Below are 25,216 nucleotides of genomic sequence, written 5' to 3' on the forward strand. Positions count from 1 at the left end.
CCCGTTCTAACTATTGGGACCCGGGACTCTCGATTCTGGGTCACATGATCGCTGTGATTGCCTCTGATTGGCTATCACAGTGATCAGTCACTGTATAGCCCGGCCCCCTTGTTTTTTTGTTTTTTTTCTATGAATGGAGGAGAGATACATTGTATCTCTAACTCAAAGCGAGAAAAAAAAGTTTGTAAAAAAAAAAAGGGGGGGGGGGGGATTGTGGTTTGTGGGGTTTTTGTTCTGTCTATTTGTGACCCATAGAAATGATTCCCTGTACACGGAAAGGATCTGTAACTCTTCCTGCAGTCAGACTAAAATTCACGCCTGCTTAGCGTGTTGCGTGTTGGACTTCTGTGTTTTTTTAGCGAGGTTGATGATCTCTCCGGATTTGTCTTCTCAGGTGTTGCAGAAAACGATGGGATTTTGTTACCAGATTTTAACGGAACCGGCTGCAGATCCCCGCAAGAAAGATGGCGCCCTCCACATGATCGGCTCCTTAGCAGAGATTTTACTGAAGGTATGTCCGATGCGGGGCTTGGATCAGAGCGCCTGCAGGGACCGCCTCCTGAAGTCTGCCGGCGCAGTGACAGGATTGTAGTTCTCATTGAACTGGGAGGGCGCTGGTGAGCACTCTTGTAGTTCATTGGTCTTCCTGGACAGGCCACTGTACTGACAGGCTGCAGGAGCCTGACATTGCACCCGCGGCCTGCTCATCCAAGGGTGCAATGCTCTGCCGGCCCCTAAGAAAAATTAAATGCATATTTACCTACAAAAAAAGTATTTTTCCTCCAAACCCCCCATCTTTTAACCCCTCGCCTACTGGGCACGCTCACCCTCTTCCTGCCCAGGCCCATTTTCAGCTTTCATTGCTGTTGCACTTTTTAATAACAATTGTGCGGTCATGCAACACTGTACCCATTTGAAATTATAATTTTTTTTCACACAAATATAGCTTTCTTTTGGTGGTATTAGCTGCTGGTATGGGTTTTTTTTTTTTTTTTTTGCGCAAAAAAAAACAAACTAGAAGTCTTTCTATTATAAAATTTTGCAAACTGGTAACTTTTTTTTTTTTTTTTTTCTCCACTGATGTGTAATGATGAAGCTGCACAGGTGGGGGCTGGGCGCTGGTGGCCAACGGGTGGGGGCTGGGCGCTGGTGGCCAACGGGTGGGGGCTGGGCGCTGGTGGCCAACGGGTGGGGGCTGGGCGCTGGTGGCCAACGGGTGGGGGCTGGGCGCTGGTGGCCAACGGGTGGGGGCTGGGCGCTGGTGGCCAACGGGTGGGGGCTGGGCGCTGGTGGCCAACGGGTGGGGGCTGGGCGCTGGTGGCCAACGGGTGGGGGCTGGGCGCTGGTGGCCAACGGGTGGGGGCTGGGCGCTGGTGGCCAACGGGTGGGGGCTGGGCGCTGGTGGCCAACGGGTGGGGGCTGGGCGCTGGTGGCCAACGGGTGGGGGCTGGGCGCTGGTGGCCAACGGGTGGGGGCTGGGCGCTGGTGGCCAACGGGTGGGGGCTGGGCGCTGGTGGCCAACGGGTGGGGGCGGGGCGCTGGTGGCCACTGATTATCAGGGCACTGATCGCCAGTGCCGGTTCTCTGCAGTACTTTCCTAACGCTCTGACAGGGTGGGGAAAGTGCAGCCCAGAACCGTCAACTGCATTTACTGGTGATCTGCTCTGTCATTGAACGCAGCTGATCACGCGGCCAAAGGCCGCCGTGATTGGCTGTTTACCGTGTCCCTTAATCAGCTGTGTTCGTAGGACACAGCGATCACCGGCGGCATCGGGTACGTGCCGCTGGGGTGCGCAGGGGCGGCGTGTTCTGGAGTGACGTCAATGGACGTCGTCCCAGAACCAGACAACCGCGCTGTAGCCGTTCTTCTGCTATAGCGCGGTTGGGAAGAGGTTAAAGTGAGCTCATCCTTTAACACCAGTTATTGGTGGCGTGCGCAGTATTTGTGCTGCTGCTTTAGATTCGGCTGTGACAGGCATGGAGGGGGTGGTTGCTCGGGGGTGTAGGCGTACGTTTCACGTAATTCTTACAGGAAGGATCCTTATCTTTCCAGGAAAAAACTTTGTGATTTTTAGAACTTGTCTATTTTTATTTCAACAGAAAAAGATCTACAAAGACCAGATGGAGTTCATGCTGCAGAATCACGTCTTTCCTCTCTTCAGCAGCGAGCTGGGCTACATGCGAGCCCGGGTAATAATTCTGTCCTTTCCCTATGCCTAGGGGCACACCGCAAGCCTTTAATAGAATTTCACTGTGTTTGGATTGTAAGATATTCTCTACGGCGTTCATTTACAGGATTTGTAGAATATTGTAATTGTATCCTTCAGACAAGCCTTCCTATTGACTGTCTGTTTTTTTTGTTTTTGGTGTTTTTGGGTTTTTTGTTTTGTTATTTATTTATTTTTTTGTTTTCTATAGAGCTGTACCATCACACTGACTAAAAGCTAGTTTATTGGTTCTTTTATTTTCAAATTCCTCCTGTTTTCTGATTGGATCTCAACCCAAATCTGGGCCTTTTTTTTTTTTTTTTTCTTTTGTAGAAATTTTCAGCCAGCATTAAAAATGAGAAGCATCTCATCACAAATCGCTGGTTCTAGTTTTGCATGTTCTCCCTGTGCCTGCGTGGGTTTCCTCCCACACTCCAAAGACATGCTGGGAGGTTAATTGGCTCCCGTCTAAATTGGCCCTTGTATGTGAGTTAGGGACCTTAGATTGTACGCTCCTCGGGGGCGGGGACTGATGTGAATGTACAATATATATGTAAAGCGCTGCGTATAGAAGCAACTGAAATATAATAATCTAGCGCATGGTACAGAGGTTATGTCAGGGCCTGTTTCCGCTCACAAGATCAAAATAGGTCCTGTGCTTCATATGACATGGGGGGGGAGTAAAATATATGAAGCCTGGTATCTGCTGAGAGGAAGGGGTGTTATGTTTTTGCCCTCTTCCCTGACCTAACCTATCCCCACCCTCCTGCAGATAAATACTTTCCTCCGGTTGATGGCCATGGTTCTGCTGTCTGTTTTCATCCAGCACCTCATATCTTCACTGTCCTGCCTGTGCCTTTTCTCCATAGACTTCTATGGGACCATCTCTGGCCTCATACCACTTCACCCATAGGAGTCTGTTGAGCTCAGATGTGCAGGCGTAACCAAGGAGAGTGAAGACTTGCGGCACTGGGTGTAATGGAACTGCAACCTATGAAAAACACGTATGTTGGTGTCTGCTGAATGTGGCGGCGGTGCCGTGTGCACAGTGCCAGTCTGTGTCTGGGGGAGCAGTGTGTCGGTGTGCTGCTGGCTCTCTGCTCCTCTCACACAAATCCCGCTGCCAGAGATAAATGTGAGATCATAGTACTGGTCTAGTGACGTCTGCTGGACACCCCAACCGCTGGCCAGCCTCCAAACTCTCACACATCTGTTTTTCCCATATCTGTGTATTACCAACATCTATATGGGGTCTATGGGTCATCACAAAGCCCATCTGTATATTACCAACATCTATTTGGGGTCTATGGGTCATCACAAAGCCCATCTGTGTAACCCAACATCTATATGGGGTCTATGGGTCATCACACAGCCCATCTGTATATTACCAACATCTATATGGGGTCTATGGGTCATCACAAAGCCCATCTGTGTATTACCAACATCTACATGGGGTCTATGGGTCATCACAAAGCCCATCTGTATATTACCAACATCTACATGGGGTCTATGGGTCATCACAAAGCCCATCTGTGTAACCCAACATCTATATGGGGTCTATGGGTCATCACAAAGCCCATCTGTATATTACCAACATCTATATGGGGTCTGTGGGTCATCACAAAGCCCACATGTGTAACCCCAACATCTATATGGGGTCTATGGGTCATCACACAGCCCATCTGTATATTACCAACATCTATATGGGGTCTATGGGTCATCACAAAGCCCATCTGTATATTACCAACATCTATATGGGGTCTATGGGTCATCACAAAGCCCACATGTGTATTACCAACATCTATATGGGGTCTATGGGTCATCACAAAGCCCACATGTGTAACCCCAACATCTATATGGGGTCTATGGGTCATCACAAAGCCCATCTGTGTATTACCAACATCTACATGGGGTCTGTGGGTCATCACAAAGCCCACATGTGTATTACCAACATCTATATGGGGTCTATGGGTCATCACAAAGCCCACATGTGTAACCCCAACATCTATATGGGGTCTATGGGTCATCACAAAGCCCATCTGTGTATTACCAACATCTACATGGGGTCTGTGGGTCATCACAAAGCCCACATGTGTATTACCAACATCTATATGGGGTCTATGGGTCATCACACAGCCCATCTGTATATTACCAACATCTATATGGGGTCTATGGGTCATCACAAAGCCCACATGTGTAACCCCAACATCTATATGGGGTCTATGGGTCATCACAAAGCCCATCTGTGTATTACCAACATCTATATGGGGTCTATGGGTCATCACAAAGCCCATCTGTATATTACCAACATTTATATGGGGTCTATGGGTCATCACAAAGCCCACATGTGTATTACCAACATCTATATGGGGTCTATGGGTCATCACACAGCCCATCTGTGTAACCCAACATCTATATGGGGTCTATGGGTCATCACAGCCCACATGTGTATTACCAACATCTATATGGGGTCTATGGGTCATCACACAGCACATCTGTGTATTACCAACATCTATATGGGGTCTATGGGTCATCACAAAGCCCATCTGTATATTACCAACATCTATATGGGGTCTTTGGGTCATCACAAGGGTCGTCTCTGAAATCACGACATTTGTAAACACTTTGCTTCAGCCAAGACCTGTTCTCTGTCCTCGTCCAGCCATTTTAATACTTGGCCTCTGTTCCTTTCGCAGGCCTGCTGGGTCCTTCACTACTTCTGTGAAGTGAAGTTCAAGATTGACCAGAACCTGCAGACAGCCTTGGAGCTGACCCGGAGGTGTCTCATTGATGACCGGGAGATGCCAGTGAAAGTGGAAGCTGCCATCGCGCTCCAGGTCCTAATCAGCAACCAGGAAAAAGGTATTAACCATTTTTGGGCCGCCCTATAGCAGGAATACTGCTACAGGGTGGTACGTGTGTGCAAAATCGCACGCGTGTGTGATTTTGCAGTTCTGGCTAGGGGGTGCACGCCATTCGCAGCTTCAGCTGTCAAGCACCACGTCCTGGCCGGTGATTGCTGTGTATCTCCAGGGGAGAGACCTGTATGTAAACAATACAGATTTCTCCCGTCGGCTCCTGCACACTGCTTTCTATGGCTCTGCATAGCTGACGTTGGATGTCCTATGTGTGGGGATTCTGCTGCACTGGTTTTTTTTTTTTTGTTTTTTTTTTTAATACATTTTAGAATCGGGTGCCTTGAGGTTTTTGTGCATGATTATTAAAGGGTGTTTTGACTGAAACACTTGAGAGACATTGAGAAATAAATCTTCACCCCCCACAAGTTCTACGGTGACACTGTACTGCTAGGGTGACAGTATGTTAAAAAAAACAAATAGTATAAAAAATAAAATAACGTAAAAAAATTTACCAAAATTATAATTTTTGCTTAACTAATTTTGTGTGTGGTGTGTGTTTTTTTTTTTTTTTTTTTTTTTTTTCTTCTAAAAATAACTACATTTTGCCTAAGATTAATGAAAGATTGATTTGAAAAGTTTTATAAAACACTTTTTTCTAAATTTTTTTAACTTTTTCATTTTATATAGCATAAAAAAAATAAAAATCCCAGTGGTGAATAAATACCACCAAAATAAAGTTGTGTGGTTTTTTTTTTTTTTTTTTTTTTAATCTATCTCAAAAAAATGCCAAAAAAATTAATATGCTTATGGTGTTGCATGACCGTGCAATTGTCATTCAAAGTGTGATAGCGCTGAAAATTTGGCCTGGACAAGAAGGGGGGGTAAAAGTGTCCGGACTTGAAGTAGTTAAAGACTGCTCCCCATTAAGGATTGGCACCTTGTGGGGGGGGGGGGGAGCGGGTACCTGAAACTGACAGGTACCTGCTCCCATTTTCGTTGCGATCGCCTAGCCGATCAGAAGTGGAAGATGTTGTCCTACCCTCCCTCCCCATAGTCTTCTGAGACGTGTGACCATTCCCAGAAGACTACGGGGCCATTCGGGAAGCGCAGCGCTACTCGTGCATGCGCAACGGGAACCCAGCTGTCAAGCCGCAAGCTGTCCAAGCCGGCTGCCCACACTGAGGATGCCGGCACTTGGAACACCAGACTGCTGGTGAAACGGGCTGTGCGGAGGACACTGCAGGACCGAGGGACAGGTGAGTGGCTGGTTGTTTTGTTTTTTTTTGTTTTTTGTTTTTTTAGTCATCAGCTACAGTTTTTGTAGCTGCTGACTTTTATTTATTTTTTTAAATTGTGACTGGAACTCCGCTTTTAATTTTCTACTGCATAGTTTTAAATCCGTGTCCTTTTTTTTTTTGTTTTTTTGCTTTTTGTCCCATTTTTCAGCCAAGGAGTACATAGCGCCCTTCATCCGGCCGGTCATGCAGGCTTTGCTGCATATAATCAGGGAGACAGAAAATGACGACCTCACCAACGTGATTCAGAAGATGATCTGTGAATACAGCGAGGAGGTCACGCCCATCGCGGTGGAAATGACGCAGCATTTAGTGAGTTGAGAACGCTGTATTGCAGTGCTGTGTGTAATGGGATTTTTGTTTTTGACGTGAATGGGACCAGTTCAGTGTAAGTATTACCATGTTGAGTTTTGCCCCAAGCCAGATTAAATGGATGCGGTGTGTTTTTTTTTTTTTTTTTTTTTGTTTTTTTTTTTTGGGCTTTTTTGAGATTGGGCAAGAACACAGGGGCCCTGTGATCCCCTATTGCCCGGGGGCCCCATGAGTTGTCAGTCCGCCCCTGTTCACATGCACACTAGTGGTGCACTAAAATGAAAATTCTGGTACCGAAACCAAAAATTTAAAATGCACTTGGCCGAAAACTGAAATGCACAGGTTTTAAAAGTGAATATATATTATTTTGGAAAAAGAATACTGATTAAAAAAAATCTTTTTTTTTTTTTTTTTGTGTGTGTGTGAAATATGAAAGCGGATGTTACGTTAAGTAAATAGATACCCAACATGTCACGCTTTACAATTGCGCACGCTCGTGCAATGGCGTGAAACTGCTTAAAATCTCCATGGGTGAGACCCCACATTTCTCCTCTGCAATGTAAAGCATTGATCTAGTACTTTTATAATAAAAAAAATGGCCGGAGCGGGAAGTGACATCGTTCCGGTCCTCCAAGGGCATAGAGGTGAGTGGCGGCCATCTTTCCTTCACTCATCTCTATGCCCAGTGCCAGGATCAATTGGTTTCTCAGGTAAGGCTGAGAACTACCGAGCAGCGAGGGATGGCGGGCAGACAGCGGTGAGGGGCGGGTTTTTTTTTTTTTGTGTGGGGTTTTTTTTTTTTTTTTTTTTTTCTGCACCTGTATTGGTGCTTTTTTTTCCATTTCGGCCAACAGCTGAAAGGGGCGTTTTCGGGCGAAAACATTTCGGCCACCATCATTACTAGGGTCTGCTTAGGTATGCAGCGGTTTCTTGTTTTTAATGTAGACTTCTCATTGGACGAGTCACTTTTTCACGCCGGTAATCCTGAGCCACCAGCAGGGCGCTGCACCTCCAGCTTGGAGCAGCACTACTTGCACACATTGACTCATTGTTGGTGGAATCAGGTGACCTTCTTTCCCGTACCTAGAAGTATCTGGTTTTCTCTCCAGCTCAGGATAAACCAGTACCGGGCCAATACACTTCAGAAGGATCTTCGCTATCCTTCACACAATTGTTTGAGATGTCACGTTAACTGCCTGAGCTCCTCCTACCGATGCCCATCTTTCCTCCGTTCTACGCGTTTCATAAATTATGGTCACGCCCACTAGAGGATGAAATGCATCGAAGGAAGCTCCGGTGCATGTATCTAGTATATTTGGCTGGTGGGGATGGACCGTAATGGAGTCGGTTCCCAAAGGTTGAGACGCTATTGCAGAGACCTGGAGCTGAGAATTCTGGGAATTTGAGGCGCACAGGATCACTGGTGTAGCAAGTATAACCGGGGCACATGTCTGTTTTTATAAACGCACCAAATGGGGAAAAGTAAGTGTCTCTCCTCTAAACCCGTGTTTCAATTCACCTATGTGATGCTATCCCCGGACTGGTCCTTTGTGCATTTTCGGCGGCAGTGCAGTGTGCGCAGTGTCAGTCTGTGTCTGGTGGAGCCGGGGTGTTGGCGTGCTGCTACCTCCCCGCTCCGCTCACACTAAATCCTGCAGCCGGAGATAACCGTGAGATCATAGTACTGGTCTAGTGCCGTCTGTTTGGACGCTTCCACCGCTGGCCAGCCTCCAAATTCTCACACATTTGATTCCTTGGGCGCTCAGTTTGCGGTTTGGATCTACAGAGCTGGAATGGAACTTCAGCACTTCCTGTCACAGAAATGTTCGATCTCTGTGTTGGCAGCATCGAGGGCTGTCTGTGTTCAGCATTTAATTTGCATTTTTCTTTTTCCAGGCGATGACGTTTAATCAAGTCATTCAGGCGGGTTCAGATGAAGAGGGCAGCGATGACAAAGCGGTGACGGCAATGGGAATCCTCAATACTATAGATACGTTACTCAGTGTGGTAGAGGATCATAAAGAGGTGAGAGCGGTGTGACGTCATCCCCTCCATTGTGGATGATCCTTCATCGTACAGTATGATGTGAGGTCCTCCCCTCCATTGTGGATGATCCTTCATCGTACAGTATGATGCGAGGTCCTCCCCTCCATTGTGGGTGATCCTTAATCGTAAAGTATGATGCGAGGTCCTCCCCTCCATTGTGGGTGATCCTTAATCGTACAGTATGATGTGAGGTCCTCCCCTCCATTGTGGATGATCCTTCATCATACAGTATGATGTGAGGTCCTCCTCTCCATTGTGGATGATCCTTCATCATACAGTATGATGTGAGGTCCTCCTCTCCATTCAGGGGAATGCAGGATCATCCACACAGTATGTGAGGTCCTCCCCTCCATTGTGGATGATCCTGAATTCCCCTCACAGTATGATGAGGTCCTCCTCTCCATTACGCTTGGTTCACATACACTATATTGCCAAAAGTATTGCTGACCTTTCCACACACATGACCTTTAATGGCCCCCCAGTCTTAGTCCGTAGGGTTCAATATTGAGTTGGCCCCACCCTTTCCACGCACATGACCTTTAATGGTCTCCCAGTCTTAGTCCGTAGGGTTCAATATTGAGTTGTCCCCGCCCTTTGCAGCTATAACAGCTTCAACTCTTCTGGGAAGGCCGTCCACAAGGTTTAGGAGGGTGTCTATGGGAAGGTTGGACCATTCTTCCAGAAGCACAATTGTCAGGTCAGGCACTGATGTCGGGGGAGGAGGCCTGGCTCGCAGTCTCCGCTCTAATTCATCCCAAAGGTGTTCTATGGGGTTGAGGTCAGGACTCTGTGCAGGACAGTCAAGTTCCTCCACCCCAAACTGGCTCCTCCATGTCTTTATGGACCTTGCTTTGTGCACTGGTGGGCAGTCATGTTGGAACAGGAAGGGGCCATCCCCAAACTCCTCCCACAAAGTTGGGAGCATGAAATTGTCCAAAATGTGGCCTGAAGAGTTCCTTTCACTGGAACTAGGGTCAATCCCAACCCCTGAAACCCCCCCCCCCCTATAATCCACCCTCCACCAAACTTTACACTTGGCACAATGCAGTCAGGTAAGTACCGTTCTCCTGGCCACCGCCAAACCCAGACACGTCCATCGGATTGCCAGGCAGAAGCGTGATTGGTCCCTCCAGAGAACACATCTCTGCTCTAGAGTCCAGTGGCGGCGTGCTTTACACCACGGCATCCGACGCTTTGCATTGCACTTGGTGATGGAAGGTTTGGATGCAGCTGCTCGGCCATGGAAACCCATTCCATGAAGCTCTCTACACACTGTTGTTGGGCTCATCTGAAGGCCACACCAAGTTTGGGGGTCTTTAGCTATTGACTCTGCAGACGGTGACTTGTGTGCTTCAGCATGCGCTGACCCCGCCCTGTCATGTGACGTGGCCTACCACTTGGTGGCTGAGTTGCTGGTGTTCCCAGTTGCTTCCACTTTGTTATAATCCCACTAACAGTTGAGCGTGGAATATTTAGTAGCCAGGAAATGTCACGGATGGACTTATTGCCCAGGTGGCCACCTATCACGGGACCACGCTTGGAGTCACTGAGCTCCTGAGAGCGACCCATTCTTTCACCAATGTTTGTAGAAGCCGTCTGCATGCCTAGGGGCTTGATTGTATACACCTGTGTCCATGGAGGGGATTGGAACACCTGGATCACATGATTGGGAGGGGATTGGGACACCTGAATCACATGATTGGGACACCTGAATCACATGATTGGGACACCTGAATCACATGATTGGGACACCTGAATCACATGATTGGGACACCTGAATCACATGATTGGGACACCTGAATCACATGATTGGGACACCTGAATCACATGATTGGGACACCTGAATCACATGATTGGGACACCTGAATCACATGATTGGGACACCTGAATCACATGATTGGGACACCTGAATCACATGATTGGGACACCTGAATCACATGATTGGGACACCTGAATCACATGATTGGGACACCTGAATCACATGATTGGGACACCTGAATCACATGATTGGGACACCTGAATCACATGATTGGGACACCTGAATCACATGATTGGGACACCTGAATCACATGATTGGAAGGGCAGGGACAATACTTTTGGCAATATAGTGTATGTCCAGGTACAGTTTCCTTGCATTTTTTTTTTTTTATTACTTTAAATTGAACCAATGAATGAAACTGCACTAAGCGTGAATTTACAATGTTTAACACTTCTCTGAGCCAGACTGCGGCTGGCCCGGACCATATGTGAATCTGCCCCATAGAAAGCCGGTTTGGTTCACATGGATGCATTTTGAACTGCATACAAATCGCATGACAATTCTCCAATGTTTAACCTAGCCCAATGGCTGATCCTGCATTCCTCCATAGTATGTGACATCTCCCCCACAATGGATGATTCTGAATTCCTACATATTATATGACTCCATATTAAAATCTCTATACCATGAAGGAACACAGGATCCTCCATACTAGAGATTTCAATATGGAGTCACATAATATGTAGGAATTCAGGATCATCCATTGTGGGGGAGATGTCACATTAAACCATGAAGGAACACAGGATCCGCCATACTAATATGATCTCCTCCAGTATGGATGATCCTGCACTCTCCGTAGTGAAATGCATTTCATGATTTTGGTGCAAAAACTGAATTTCATAAAGACCTTGTAGCGGCTGTGTCAAGAAAAAAGCCATTTTGTGTTAATTTTTCATAGATAATATATAGACCTTGTGATGTTTTTATACAGATCACTCAACAGCTGGAAGGAATCTGCCTGCAGGTCATCGGAACGGTCCTACAGCAACATGTTCTAGGTGAGTGCGGGGGTGATTTTTAGATGGCTAGGTGATAGGTTGGAGCTGCTCTGGGCAGAGCTTTTTCTGGCAAAGGTTAGTTCTAGGTTCTTGTGGCTACTCCAAAAAGTTTTGAGGAGGCCAAGAGGATTCTATTTTGTGCGGGGGCGATGGGCTGGAGGACATGGTTGATGGGGTGAAAGGGTGGCTCCTGGGTGTGGTTCAGCAGGTAACTGGTGGGGCCGGAGAGTGGGCGCTTCTTTGGTGGGGCCGGAGAGTGGGCGCTTCTTTGGTGGGGGCGGAGAGTGGGCGCTTCTTTGGTGGGGGCGGAGAGTGGGCGCCATCTTTGGTGGGGGCGGAGAGTGGGCGCCATCTTTGGTGGGGGCGGAGAGTGGGCGCCATCTTTGGTGGGGGCGGAGAGTGGGCGCCATCTTTGGTGGGGGCGGAGAGTGGGCGCCATCTTTGGTGGGGGCGGAGAGTGGGCGCCATCTTTGGTGGGGGCGGAGAGTGGGCGCCATCTTTGGTGGGGGCGGAGAGTGGGCGCCATCTTTGGTGGGGGCGGAGAGTGGGCGCCATCTTTGGTGGGGGCGGAGAGTGGGCGCCATCTTTGGTGGGGGCGGAGAGTGGGCGGTGTAGGTTTTGTATGGAGGGCAGGTTTGAAGGTGGGGGTGGCGAGATGGTTCTGTAGGTGGACATTTCTTCAATTCGCAGCAATGATGACGATTTCTTCTGACGTCTCTCCACCTGTCTGCAGAGTTTTACGAAGAAATCTTCTCCCTGGCGCACAGTCTCACCTGCCAGCAAGTTTCGGCCCAGATGTGGCAGCTCTTGTCTCTGGTGTTTGAGGTTTTCCAGCAGGATGGCTTTGATTATTTCACAGGTGAGCAGATGATGTCATTAGCTTGGCACTGCCCTGCTTCTCTATGTACGAGGTAGGGATGCACCCATACAGTTTTGGTGAGTGAGTGCTGATACGTTCGGTCAAGTACTCATCGATACTTTGCAGTGCGGTTTGCGGATGTTAATAGACTTAAATTGCACCGAAAAGAATCGCATGAGATTTGGGCAGGAACCGCATACTGTTTCCCCACTGCTCCTGTATGAACCCCGGCTTGTTGTACTTCACACAGGAGCAGTGCTGGGAGATTTCCTGCAGCAGACAGTGAGGACATATACTATGGAGGCAGATGCACCATATTCTCAGTGGTAGGAGAGAGAGTGGCAGGAACCCGGCGCCTTCGCTATGGCCGCTCTCCCCGGCGCCTTCGCTATGGCCGCTCTCCCCGGCGCCTTCGCTATGGCCGCTCTCCCCGGCGCCTTCGCTATGGCCGCTCTCCCCGGCGCCTTCGCTATGGCCGCTCTCCCCGGCGCCTTCGCTATGGCCGCTCTCCCCGGCGCCTTCGCTATGGCCGCTCTCCCCGGCGCCTTCGCTATGGCCGCTCTCCCCGGCGCCTTCGCTATGGCCGCTCTCCCCGGCGCCTTCGCTATGGCCGCTCTCCCCGGCGCCTTCGCTATGGCCGCTCTCCCCGGCGCCTTCGCTATGGCCGCTCTCCCCGGCGCCTTCGCTATGGCCGCTCTCCCCGGCGCCTTCGCTATGGCCGCTCTCCCCGGCGCCTTCGCTATGGCCGCTCTCCCCGGCGCCTTCGCTATGGCCGCTCTCCCCGGCGCCTTCGCTATGGCCGCTCTCCCCGGCGCCTTCGCTATGGCCGCTCTCCCCGGCGCCTTCGCTATGGCCGCTCTCCCCGGCGCCTTCGCTATGGCCGCTCTCCCCGGCGCCTTCGCTATGGCCGCTCTCCCCGGCGCCTTCGCTATGGCCGCTCTCCCCGGCGCCTTCGCTATGGCCGCTCTCCCCGGCGCCTTCGCTATGGCCGCTCTCCCCGGCGCCTTCGCTATGGCCGCTCTCCCCGGCGCCTTCGCTATGGCCGCTCTCCCCGGCGCCTTCGCTATGGCCGCTCTCCCCGGCGCCTTCGCTATGGCCGCTCTCCCACAGTACACACAGCATGAAAATGCAATTATTTTAGTAAATATAAACGGCTAAACCTTTCCTTATCAGCAGTATATAGCAGTCTTGGGACTTCAGCGGAGCACTGGTAAAGCTTATAGAAGTTTTCTCTAGGAGGATGGAAATCCCCTGACTGTCTGCACAGTGCTGATTGGCCCTGTGCTGATCACATGCACTTTCCCAAGAGGGAAAAAAAACCCCTCTAGCAATACACACCAAACAGAGCATGTACAGAAGGGCACGGTTCAGTCGTGGGTATTTGAACAAGAGGAGGGGCAGAGAAGACAGGATCAAACAGACTTTTTACACAATGCGGATTAACCCCTTAGGTTCCACAGTGAGTATAACAAGCACGCTTTACTGCATCTACAGATTGATTGTACTGTTGGGGTTCAGTAACACTATAAGATTTAGCACTAAGATCTGTAAGCTGATTGGAATCCACGCAGAAGGGCACAAAATTCTGAGTGAATCAGGTTTTGTAAATCCCTTTGTGTCCATCTGAACAGGGTGAGTTGCAAAGACACTGCTGGGGGGGATGGAGTGGGGCAGGGTGAACGGAGCTGACCTTAGACAAGGACCTTAAGTGCCTCTTTTCTGGACTTTGAGGATGAACTACTTCACAGTGTCTACAGCTACAGAGGTCAGTGAGGAATTTTTCCCAAAGCCTTTATGGCACGTTTAGCGGCTGTCAATACCTGGAATGTCTGTAGCCGGGCTATGTGGTCTTCATTTGTGGTTGCTCTGTGGCTTCTAGTTGACACATTAGGAGTCTTAATATGTCAATTTAGTGCTGCTTACCGGAACCTCCTCTTCTTTCCAGACATGATGCCTCTCCTGCACAATTATGTCACGGTGGACACTGACACCCTTCTGTCTGACACCAAGTATCTGGAGATGATCTACAGTATGTGTAAAAAGGTATTTGCAGTCTTCTTTCTTTCTTTCTTTCTTTCTTTCTTTCTTTCTTTCTTTCTTTCTTTCTCTCTTTCTTTCTTTCTTTCTCTCTTTCTTTCTTTCTCTCTTTCTTTCTTTCTTTCAAATTTAGATAAACAAGTTATACAAACATACTCATTAAAACCTTAGCATATTATCAAAACCTTTATCGTTTCATCCCTCCTCCTCCCCATCCAATCCCAAACCCCCTTCTGCTCGTTCCTTTTCCCTGTTCATTTCTGTTGATCGTAATCCCTATAAAAGAACAAAATTTGTTTCCATATTATTCTGTTAATCCCCCATAACCTCGAAGGCTGGCCTTGACTTTTTGAATTCCTCCCATTTGTTCCATCTTGTATGGTGACTCTCCATCTTATCTTCATTCCAATGATGAAGTTCCTCCAATTTACGTATTTGATCCACCCACTTTTTTTTTTTTTTTTCGACACAATACTTGTATCCGTCCCTTTTGCTGCATTCAAATAGTACAATAAACCAGATTCTTTGTATTTTTTTAACTGAAAGCTCAGTACTATGAAAAAGGCAAATCTCTGGGTCTACTAGAATATCAACCTCTGTCAGTTTCTGAATCAAGCTTACCATTTCCCCCAATACTCTTGTATTTTAGAACACTCCCAGCATAATTAATTTTTCAGATAAACAAGTTATACAAATATACTCCTTTAAAACCTTAGTATGTTAAAACATTTGCCGTCTTTTAACTAGATTACTTTCCAGCACAATTGGAAATGCTGGGGTCTGGTCACCTCCCCCGGGGATAAGGGCTCTGAATGATGTGTCCCCTTCAGTCCCGCATTAAATATACTGTAATTCAGCAGTTTGTTCCTGGATTGGGATCTCATCATCATCCATCATCATCATCATCCATCATCTATCATCATCATCCCTTCCACAAAATACATTTTAGATTGGGCTAGCTCTTACTAGAAGTTGATTAGCCAGATGATGGCGGATTGTTTTATCTGCGTTGCTCCTGATCTGGTTCTGGTCAAGCAGACACAGGTGACCCATAAATCCATTATATAACACACTTTTTTTTTTTGTTCTTTTTTTTTTTTTTTTTTTTTTAGGTCCTGACGGGAGTGGCGGGGGAGGATGCTGAATGTCACGCAGCTAAACTTCTAGAAGTCGTCATCTTACAGTGTAAAGGGCGTGGAATTGACCAGGTGAGATGTTTGGGTCAGTCCATTAAAGTGGTTCTGTGGACTCTGGATTCTTCATCGTCATGCGCCTCTTGGATGCCCTATTATTTTTATTTATTTATTTTTTTTAAATTGTGGTTATACAGCTGTGACATCAGTCTTTAGATTCATATGCTGAATTTTCACTTCCGCCAGGTCATACCATTGTTTGTGGAAGCCGCCCTGGAGAGGCTGACTCGGGAGGTGAAGACCAGTGAGCTTAGGACGATGTGCCTGCAGGTCTCCATAGCTGCGTTGTACTACAGCCCTCCGCTGCTTCTCAACACCCTGGAGAACCTTCGTTTCCCCAACACGGTGGAGCCGGTCACCAGTCATTTCATCAAACAGTGGCTGAATGACGTGGACTGCTTCCTAGGGTGAGTGGAGACATCTGGCTGTGTTTTATAGCATTGAATTTCCCCAATTTTGAGGAGGTCTGGCGCCGCCTGCCCCTCCCGGTCTGGCGCCGCCTGCCCCTCCCGGTCTGGCGCCGCCTGCCCCTCCCGGTCTGGCGCCGCCTGCCCCTCCCGGTCTGGCGCCGCCTGCCCCTCCCGGTCTGGCGCCGCCTGCCCCTCCCGGTCTGGCGCCGCCTGCCCCTCCCGGTCTGGCGCCGCCTGCCCCTCCCGGTCTGGCGCCGCCTGCCCCTCCCGGTCTGGCGCCGCCTGCCCCTCCCGGTCTGGCGCCGCCTGCCCCTCCCGGTCTGGCGCCGCCTGCCCCTCCCGGTCTGGCGCCGCCTGCCCCTCCCGGTCTGGCGCCGCCTGCCCCTCCCGGTCTGGCGCCGCCTGCCCCTCCCGGTCTGGCGCCGCCTGCCCCTCCCGGTCTGGCGCCGCCTGCCCCTCCCGGTCTGGCGCCGCCTGCCCCTCCCGGTCTGGCGCCGCCTGCCCCTCCCGGTCTGGCGCCGCCTGCCCCTCCCGGTCTGGCGCCGCCTGCCCCTCCCGGTCTGGCGCCGCCTGCCCCTCCCGGTCTGGCGCCGCCTGCCCCTCCCGGTCTGGCGCCGCCTGCCCCTCCCGGTCTGGCGCCGCCTGCCCCTCCCGGTCTGGCGCCGCCTGCCCCTCCCGGTCTGGCGCCGCCTGCCCCTCCCGGTCTGGCGCCGCCTGCCCCTCCCGGTCTGGCGCCGCCTGCCCCTCCCGGTCTGGCGCCGCCTGCCCCTCCCGGTCTGGCGCCGCCTGCCCCTCCCGGTCTGGCGCCGCCTGCCCCTCCCGGTCTGGCGCCGCCTGCCCCTCCCGGTCTGGCGCCGCCTGCCCCTCCCGGTCTGGCGCCGCCTGCCCCTCCCGGTCTGGCGCCGCCTGCCCCTCCCATTTTTGAGCTCCGAAGTGTCAAGTTCTCGCCACATCTGGAGAAGTCTGCGTGTCTACTGGGATTGTGTTTTACAGGATTGGTCATGCTAATGCAGGCCATACATGGTTCGATTGCCGAGCGATTTTCCGTCCGAAAATCGAAATTGTTCGCTCGGTAATCGCCATCAATGACTTCGAAAATCAGCTGACCAAGTCCTAAAGTTCACCCCGTATAACAGACGAAACTTCTGTTTCTTCCAGGTCACGGCTCATGCGCATATTCTTTTTGGGAAAAAACGATCGTACGATTTGACTATCATTGAGTCGAAAATCGTTCGTTTTTTACAAATTTTCCAACATGCCCGATCACGGAAAAGGGAAGGAACCACGAAAATCAGTTGGTGCCATTGACCCCACTAACAAAGTGAAAATCGGCCGATTTTATTAAAAGTGAACCAAAAGAACGGACCGCTGACTGGATTACTGCAGAGACATCACAATGATATAATACATCAAAACAAAAATGAATGACAAAATACAATATATACCAAATATTAACTAATGGTGTACAAAATAAAATCACTTTAAAATTGATATTTTTGGATTTTTTAGCTCTCAGTATTTGACCGCTATCATGGCCTGGCAGGAAGAAGACTGCAGCCTGGCACTGGGCCCTCGGCCTGGAGGTTGGGGGTAACACCAGTATAATGGCCGCTACAGAGCAGGCCCCCAGTATAGAGGCCGGTCTGTAGAAATGGCCGTAGAAATTGGCAGTTTGTGGTCAATAGATTTCATGGTTCACTGAAGCTTCTCACTTAACGCATGAAACTGGCAATGTAGAACATTGATTGGTTCTCATCTCTGATTTCCAAGTGACTTTTAGGTTGTCAAAGCCAACGTTTTGATGACCAATTTTTTTTTCTTTTTTTGGCGCTCATCTAGGTTACACGATCGGAAAATCTGCGTCCTCGGCCTGTGCGCCCTGATAGAACTCGATCAGAGGCCGCAGATCCTGGGCGAAGTCTCCACGCAGATCCTGCCCGCCTTCATCCTCTTATTCAACGGTCTGAAGAGAGCATACGCCTGCCATGCAGAGCAAGAGAACGACAGCGATGATGACGAGGATGGAGAGGACGACGATGAAGCCGGTAAGTGCGTCTGTTTAGATATTCCAGGGCTTCAGTGATGGTTTACTTTTTTTTTTTCTCTCCCCTAGTGATCTCTGTTGACTAGATCGGAGGGGGAGGTGTTCTGTAGTCTTACCCTAGGGCGGGGTTGTTGTACTCGCTTTCATCGTTGGCCGCATCTGCACTTTGGTTCCATCAGCTGATTGGATCTGTAAGACTAGATGTCCAGAGCACCCCAAAGCCCCACCCCACCATACGAAGTCAAGAGTCGTCCCCCACCCTCCGTTGCTTCGCAGTGCATCCCTCTTAACTTGTGCTGCTACCAGGAATAGGCTGAGGGTGGAGCAGAGAAGCAGAAAGTGCAGTGTCTGGAGGAGGACCAGAGGATGGCTGCCGGGGCCTGTGTGGGGGTGGCTGCCGGGGCCTGTGTGGGGGTGGCTGCCGGGGCCTGTGTGGGGGTGGCTGCCGGGGCCTGTGTGGGGGTGGCTGCCGGGGCCTGTGTGGGGGTGGCTGCCGGGGCCTGTGTGGGGGTGGCTGCCGGGGCCTGTGTGGGGGTGGCTGCCGGGGCCTGTGTGGGGGTGGCTGCCGGGGCCTGTGTGGGGGTGGCTGCCGGGGCCTGTGTGGGGGTGGCTGCCGGGGCCTGTGTGGGGGTGGCTGCCGGGGCCTGTGTGGGGGTGGCTGCCGGGGCCTGTGTGGGGGTGGCTGCCGGGGCCTGTGTGGGGGTGGCTGCCGGGGCCTGTGTGGGGGTGGCTGCCGGGGCCTGTGTGGGGGTGGCTGCCGGGGCCTGTGTGGGGGTGGCTGCCGGGGCCTGTGTGGGGGTGGCTGCCGGGGCCTGTGTGGGGGTGGCTGCCGGGGCCTGTGTGGGGGTGGCTGCCGGGGCCTGTGTGGGGGTGGCGGCCGGGGCCTGTGTGGGGGTGGCGGCCGGGGCCTGTGTGGGGGTGGCGGCCGGGGCCTGTGTGGGGGTGGCGGCCGGGGCCTGTGTGGGGGTGGCGGCCGGGGCCTGTGTGGGGGTGGCGGCCGGGGCCTGTGTGGGGGGCGCAGTACAGAGACTAACCTGTCTGGAGCCGCACAGAGAAGCTGAGTTCTGTCATCCTCTGATGCCAACTGCTGAGATAAGGTGGGGGGTGGAGACGAGGGGGCGGGGCCACAGCTGCAGGAGAGGTGCAAGGGCCACATGGAATGGTCTGGCAAGCATCTTTTTGGTACAATAAGTAGTTCATTCGGGCCAAGCTGGGGTATTAAAGGGGCATTAAATGTGGATCAAAGGTAAGTTTTTTTTTTTTTTTTTCTTATGGATGCCTCCTAGGAAGGGCGCCTCCTACTGTCCAGGCAATATAAAGGCTGTGATGAGCACCTTTGGGGTTAACCCCTCGCCTACCGGACACTTTCACCCCCTCCCTGTCCAGGCCAATTTTCCGCTTTCAGCGCTGTCACACTTTTTGGATGACAGTTGCGCGGTCATGCAACACTGTACCCATATGAAATTTGTATCTTTTTTTTTTTTTCACACAAATAGTTTGATTTTGGTTGTATTTACTCTCCGCTGAGTGTTTATAGTGCAAAAAATAAAACTTTGTTTCTTTTTGCAAATGTTTTGCTCTGAAGAAAAAAACAGGTAATTATAGGCAGCCCTGCTGGGCCCTGATCATCAGTGCCGATCCGCCCTCTGACAAATGCCAGTTATCGACAGTCCTCACGATGTGACCGCATGAGGAAAGTGCCGCCGGCAACTGAATTTACCGGTCATCTGCTGTCATTGGGCCTGGCTGATCATGTGATAAAAGGCCGCTGTGATTTGGCTTTTTACCACCTCACGTGATCAGCTGTGTCCATAATACACGGAGATCGACGGAGGATGGCGTGTTCTGGGAGGACGCCATGTGACGCCCTCCCAGAACTGGACAACCGCTCTGTAACCGTCATTCGGCTGTAGCCCGGTTGGCAAGTGGTTAATCCTTGAATGTTCTCTGCAGAGCTGGGCAGCGATGAAGATGACATCGATGAGGAGGGACAGGAATATCTGGAAATGTTGGCGAAACAAGCCGGAGAGGACGGCGATGACGAAGATTGGGAGGAAGATGATGCGGAGGAAACGGCACTAGAAGGTTATACGACTCTGATCGATGACGAGGATAACCCCGTAGACGAATATCAAATATTTAAAGCTATATTTCAGAGTAAGTGTTGTGTGTTTTTTTTTTTTTTGTTTGGTGTGTTTTTTTTGTTTGGTGTGTTTTTTTTTTTTTTTTGTTTTTTTTTGTTTGGTGTGTTTTTTTTTTTTTGTTTGGTGTGTTTTTTTTTTTTTGTTTTTTTTTATTGTTTGGTGTGTTTTTTTTTGTTTTTTTTTATTGTTTGGTGTGTTTTCCTTCTGACTGCACTTTTTATAACATTTCCTGTAAAGTTGTGATTTTACCTTTTTTTTTTATTTTTGTACCAAAAAGATGAAGTATAAATGAGTACATCTACTACTTCACTTAGAAGGGAAGAAAGGACAAAAGCAATATAAAATAAAATTAACAGACATATAATCATTAAAGTGGAACTTTACTCAAAAAGTGGAGACCTGCCGGTTCCCTGGAGGCACAGAAATGACGTATGGCAGAGGCTGGAGGAGGGGCTTGGGCATAGTGCATTGCAGTATTTAACCAATTCCTGTCCATAGGACGTCATGACGTCCTGGAGTTGAAGTGGAGATTTCGGGATGATGCCTCCCGGCGCCTTTCCAGGCTCTCCCGTGAGGTCTAAAGCCTGCTATCTGATCAGGTGGTTATCTTAGAGCTGCGGATGGTTCCCGGCTATTTCTATGGTCATGGGAGGCCAGAAGCGTCATGACGTCACTCCTAGTTCTGGCAAATGTAATCCCCCTTTTTTTTTTTTTTTTTTTCTGTAAGGCAGATATCTTTTTTTTTTTTTTTTCTCCATAAAGAGGACTCATCATGGCTGATGTCTCTCACAAGGGATGTTTATATTTCTTGTGCTGGGAGTAAAAGTGATTTAATAAGAAAAAATTAAAGGACAGGGTAAAGAAATAAAATATTTTAAGCACCCCTGTCCACCGGTGTTCGTGCGCAGCAGTGAACGTATACACGTCTCCCCCGCACGTGAGCTATAACGGGGCCCCGCGGCCACCGTGTGATTTTAAAAAAACAAAAATGCTTTTATCTGTGTCCGATGGTACAGTGGGAACGTCGCATGCGTTGTTCATGGAGGAGCAGCTCATGTTTGCCTTTTTAGCACATGCTTTCCTTTTTAATTGACGCTTGAGTATATAGATGTTTTTGTGGTTTTTATTGTAGAGCTGCAAGGACAGGATCCTGGCTGGTATCAAACGCTTACTCAAGGACTCAGCGAAGAGCAAGGAAAACAATTACAAGACATCGTCACGCTGGCAGATCAGAGGCGAGCAGCTCACGGTAAATGCAGTACAGTAACATTTTATTCCGCCTGATCCTAGTTCACACTGGCTTTGGGTGTCAGCCGGGGAAGAGCGCCGCAAAAAATAATAGTCAAGACATTAAAGCTTCAACTTTCAGCCACAGATACAGTGAGAGCCTTGAGTGATCCTTCTACCTGTACTCAAAATAATTTATTCCCAGAACCCCAAAAAATTCTAATTATAATAAAAAATATAATAAAGCATTATTATCGTTGTTGTTTTTTTATTTTGTATGATTTTATTGATTAATTATTGCTTTTTTTTTATATTGTGCAGTCCTTTTCAATATACTGTCTTTCCTGTACATTGTAATTTTCAGTGTGATGCCAAGCGGGTTAGGAGGGGGCCCCGCTTGTGATGCCAAGCGGGTTAGGAGGGGGCCCCGCTTGTGATGCCAAGCGGGTTAGGAGGGGGCCCCGCTTGTGATGCCAAGCGGGTTAGGAGGGGGCCCCGCTTGTGATGCCAAGCGGGTTAGGAGGGGGCCCCCCGCTTGTGATGCCAAGCGGGTTAGGAGGGGGCCCCGCGCTTGTGATGCCAAGCGGGTTAGGAGGGGGCCCCGCGCTTGTGATGCCAATTTGAAAAGGGGAGGGACATGATGTAGAAAGTTCTAGCTGCTAACTAGAGGCAGGATAGGCTTTTCTGAATAGGTCAGTTTTCAGGGATCACCTAAAGGCAGACACAGTAGTGGATTGGACAGACTGGGGTAGGGAGTTCCAGAGGATGGGCAGAGGTTCTGGACTGATTGGGGTAGACTGGTAGAGGATGTTTCACAGATAAGAGCCTCTGGAACTCACCCCTACCCCAGTCTGCGCAGAGCCTCTCCTATCCTGTGAGCAGATCTGGAGAAAGTGGGGTATGGATGGGTTCCACACTGGGGTAGGGGGGAGTTTTAGGATGGGAGAGGTTATGATTTGATTGGGGCATGGGGCAGTTCCAGAGAACGGCAGAGGCTCTGCACAGATTGGGGCAGGAGGGAATTCCAGAGGCTCTGCACAGATCGGGGCAGGGGTGAGTTCCAGAGGATGGCAGAGGCTCTGGAGGAGAACATTGGAGCAGGAGATGAGAATGGGAGTTCTGAGGAACGAAGAAGACTGGGTGGTGGTGGTTTTGAGATGTGGTTGGATGTGGAGCTCGGGGCTGAATTGGCAGAGAGGGGTGGTGGACATGGGGTGTATGTCTGGCAGTTTTCATGATTATGGGGGGAGGTAGTCTGTATAAAGATAAGCCAATGAGAAGGTGCAAAAGTTGAGGTGAGGGATAACAAGGGCGTGAATTAGAAGCTTGGTGGTATCTGTCCAGAAGGGCTGTATTTTGGAAATTAGCTTTAGCCTTGTTCAATCGGTCAAAGGCACTCCTTGACCGACGCCCAAACTTACCCCAGATGTATCCAGTCCATTTTATGGCCCTTAGAATTGAGTTGTTGGTGTTTTCTTCAACTTCCAGAACCAACCAATGGTTTCAAACAAATTTGTGCAACCCAAGTCCAGGCTGGTTGTTCTCCTAACTAACATCCGCAGGGGAATCCGGTTTTTTTGTTTGGCTCCAATGTTAATCAGTTTCTCCTTCTTCACAGAATCCAAAATGATCGAGAAACACGGAGGCTACAAATTCAACGCTCCAGTTGTGCCAAGTTCCTTCAATTTTGGCGGGCCCGGCATGAATTGAGCTGTCGCTTTCCTCTTCCTGCTAACGTGTGACTGATTGTAGTGAAGAAGCTTGTGTTCCTCCCAGTAGCGGTTCCAGAACCGGTTCACGCTCTCCGTCGTCGCCCAATCCTGAACTCTTTGACATCCATTGGAAATCTGGAATTTTTTTTTTTTTGGGAGAGCGCGTCATGAAACACCCGGCCCTGGGACAGCAAACAGAGGGGTTTCTGAATTTTGTTTCCTCTTTTTTTTTTTAAAAAAAAGTTTTTTCTTCCAAAAATAAGAGCTCAATTTCCAGAACACGCTGAGATCTGAAAACCGGAGGGGGTCATGTCACCGAGGCAGCTTTGTATTTGTAAAAAGAAAAAAAAAAAAATAAAATATTTTTCCCTCTTTTGCAAGGGGAGGGGGAAAGAGAGACCATGTGCGGGGGGGGGCAAACAGGGGACTATTTAATCATTCAGCACTCATGAGGGCCAATTTCCATTTTACGTCACCAGTTTTAGTGTAATAGCTTCTAACACATTTCTGTTTTTGCCTCAGATTGGTGTTCGGTCTTTTATTGTAAACATTAAAAAAACACAACAAAAACCCACAACAAACCCCAATGGAGGCAAATGAATTGTAGCCTTAGGTTAGGCTCTTCCTGATCCCGGATTGACTTGACTGTTCCTGAATGTCTGAACACTTGTAGCACTACACCAACGACTTACGATGTACATGACAGCACTTTTATATGGAAAGTTAATCCTGCTCACCCTGTGTACAAATTGGCCGCGTCTCTGCTGTTTATATATTATACAGAAAAAAAAAGGGATTGAATTTAGGGACAGCTTCAAGTCAAAAGGGGTAAAACTTGACGGTCAATTTTTTTTTTGTTTTGTAACTGGTGACTTTCGTGGGGGGGGGGAAAGTCACTTCCTGGTCGTGACTTGAATCTGGATCTGTAAAAAAAAAAAACAAAAAAAAAAACCACAAACCGAAAAAAAAAAAAATTAAGGTTAAGTAATAATTCATTGCTGCTACAATTGGCAACACCCTCTGTGTCCTTTTTTTTTTTGTTTTGTTTTGTTTTTTTCCCCCCCTCCTGACTTCTCTAAATGTACGAGTTCGATTTGGATACAAAGTAAGTCATGTAAGCGCTGAGATAAAATCCTGGTTTATCTGCTGACGCATGTACAAAAAAACAAAATAATAGGAGATGAAGGTGTAACTCTTAACGAGTGTGAAGTTTTGTGGATGGAACATCTATACATGCAATCTATTAAAGAGAAAAAAAAAAAGGTGAATTTGGCTAATTTGCTGACTTTGACTAATTTCTTGGCTTTTTGGAAATGCCCAGCTAAAAAAAAAAAAATAAAATAAATAATAATTATGAATTGGCAAATAAAACATTCCTTTCTACTTTGCGTCTGCCTGCGTTACAGCTTAACTTCAGCCTTGCGGTTAAACAGGCTCCTCCTCCTGTACTGAAATCACTGCACACTGTGAGTGTCTAACAATGTGTGGCAGAAGCTGCAACAAGTTAGAGCTCCGCCTCCTTTCCTGGATGGAGGGTGTCCAGCATCAGCTGTGGTTCTTGTCTCTGGCCACACCCCATTCAACCCTTGGATTTCAGTTGTTGAATTTATGGAGACCTAACATTACTTAGGGTGCCATGCATGCAAATACAACAACGCCCACCTGTCAAAGCATTTGAAATTTGCATAACTCCTCCCAAGAGCCCACCCACTGGTTGCATCAGGACTGAGGGCTGTGAAGAGGATTACTGCAGCAGCATGCTGTGATTTTCTTTTTCTTGGGGGGGGGGGGGGGGGAGCTATGGTCAGCACCCTGCTGGCCCTCCCACCACCACTGAGACTCCATGATAGGATCATTGGGTCCAAAACGAAGGCATAAACTGCAAATGGAAAGGGTTGGTGTGACAAATAAATTCCTGGAATGGGCTGACCAAAAACCCGTTTGCTTGCGTATATCATAGCCGCTGTCACCTTCAAGGTAGCCCCCTTGTCAAGTGACACACTTCTCGGTGCCACAGCCGGCAACTTTCCTGGAATTCATTTTCTGGAACGCCAT

The 25,216-nt window shown here is 49.2% G+C and overlaps 1 protein-coding gene and 2 non-coding genes across 3 annotated transcripts; all 3 read left to right on the plus strand.

The window, feature by feature from the left end:
• Window positions 1-394: 394 nt before the first annotated feature.
• LOC149442082 (importin-7) lies at window positions 395-24,544 on the plus strand (the record flags this gene model as incomplete). Its single annotated transcript, XM_089656537.1, has 14 exons — window positions 395-511; window positions 2,101-2,190; window positions 4,904-5,069; window positions 6,512-6,672; window positions 8,569-8,697; window positions 11,469-11,535; window positions 12,269-12,394; window positions 14,340-14,437; window positions 15,544-15,639; window positions 15,811-16,031; window positions 17,874-18,079; window positions 20,032-20,235; window positions 21,355-21,471; window positions 23,068-24,544. Coding segments are annotated over 14 exons (1,890 nt in total), but the record flags the coding sequence as incomplete, so codon positions are not given.
• On the plus strand, window positions 3,239-3,419 carry LOC149442083 (small nucleolar RNA SNORA23). Its single transcript, XR_016307234.1, has one exon. It is a non-coding gene; the product is annotated as a small nucleolar RNA SNORA23 (small nucleolar RNA).
• On the plus strand, window positions 8,237-8,420 carry LOC149442084 (small nucleolar RNA SNORA23). Its single transcript, XR_016307235.1, has one exon. It is a non-coding gene; the product is annotated as a small nucleolar RNA SNORA23 (small nucleolar RNA).
• Window positions 24,545-25,216: the final 672 nt, after the last annotated feature.

Source organism: Staurois parvus, unplaced genomic scaffold (genome assembly GCF_062004578.1).
Source record: "Staurois parvus isolate SC_StPar_1 unplaced genomic scaffold, SC_StPar_1.0 ptg000914l, whole genome shotgun sequence".
Taxonomy (NCBI): Eukaryota; Metazoa; Chordata; class Amphibia; order Anura; family Ranidae; genus Staurois; species Staurois parvus.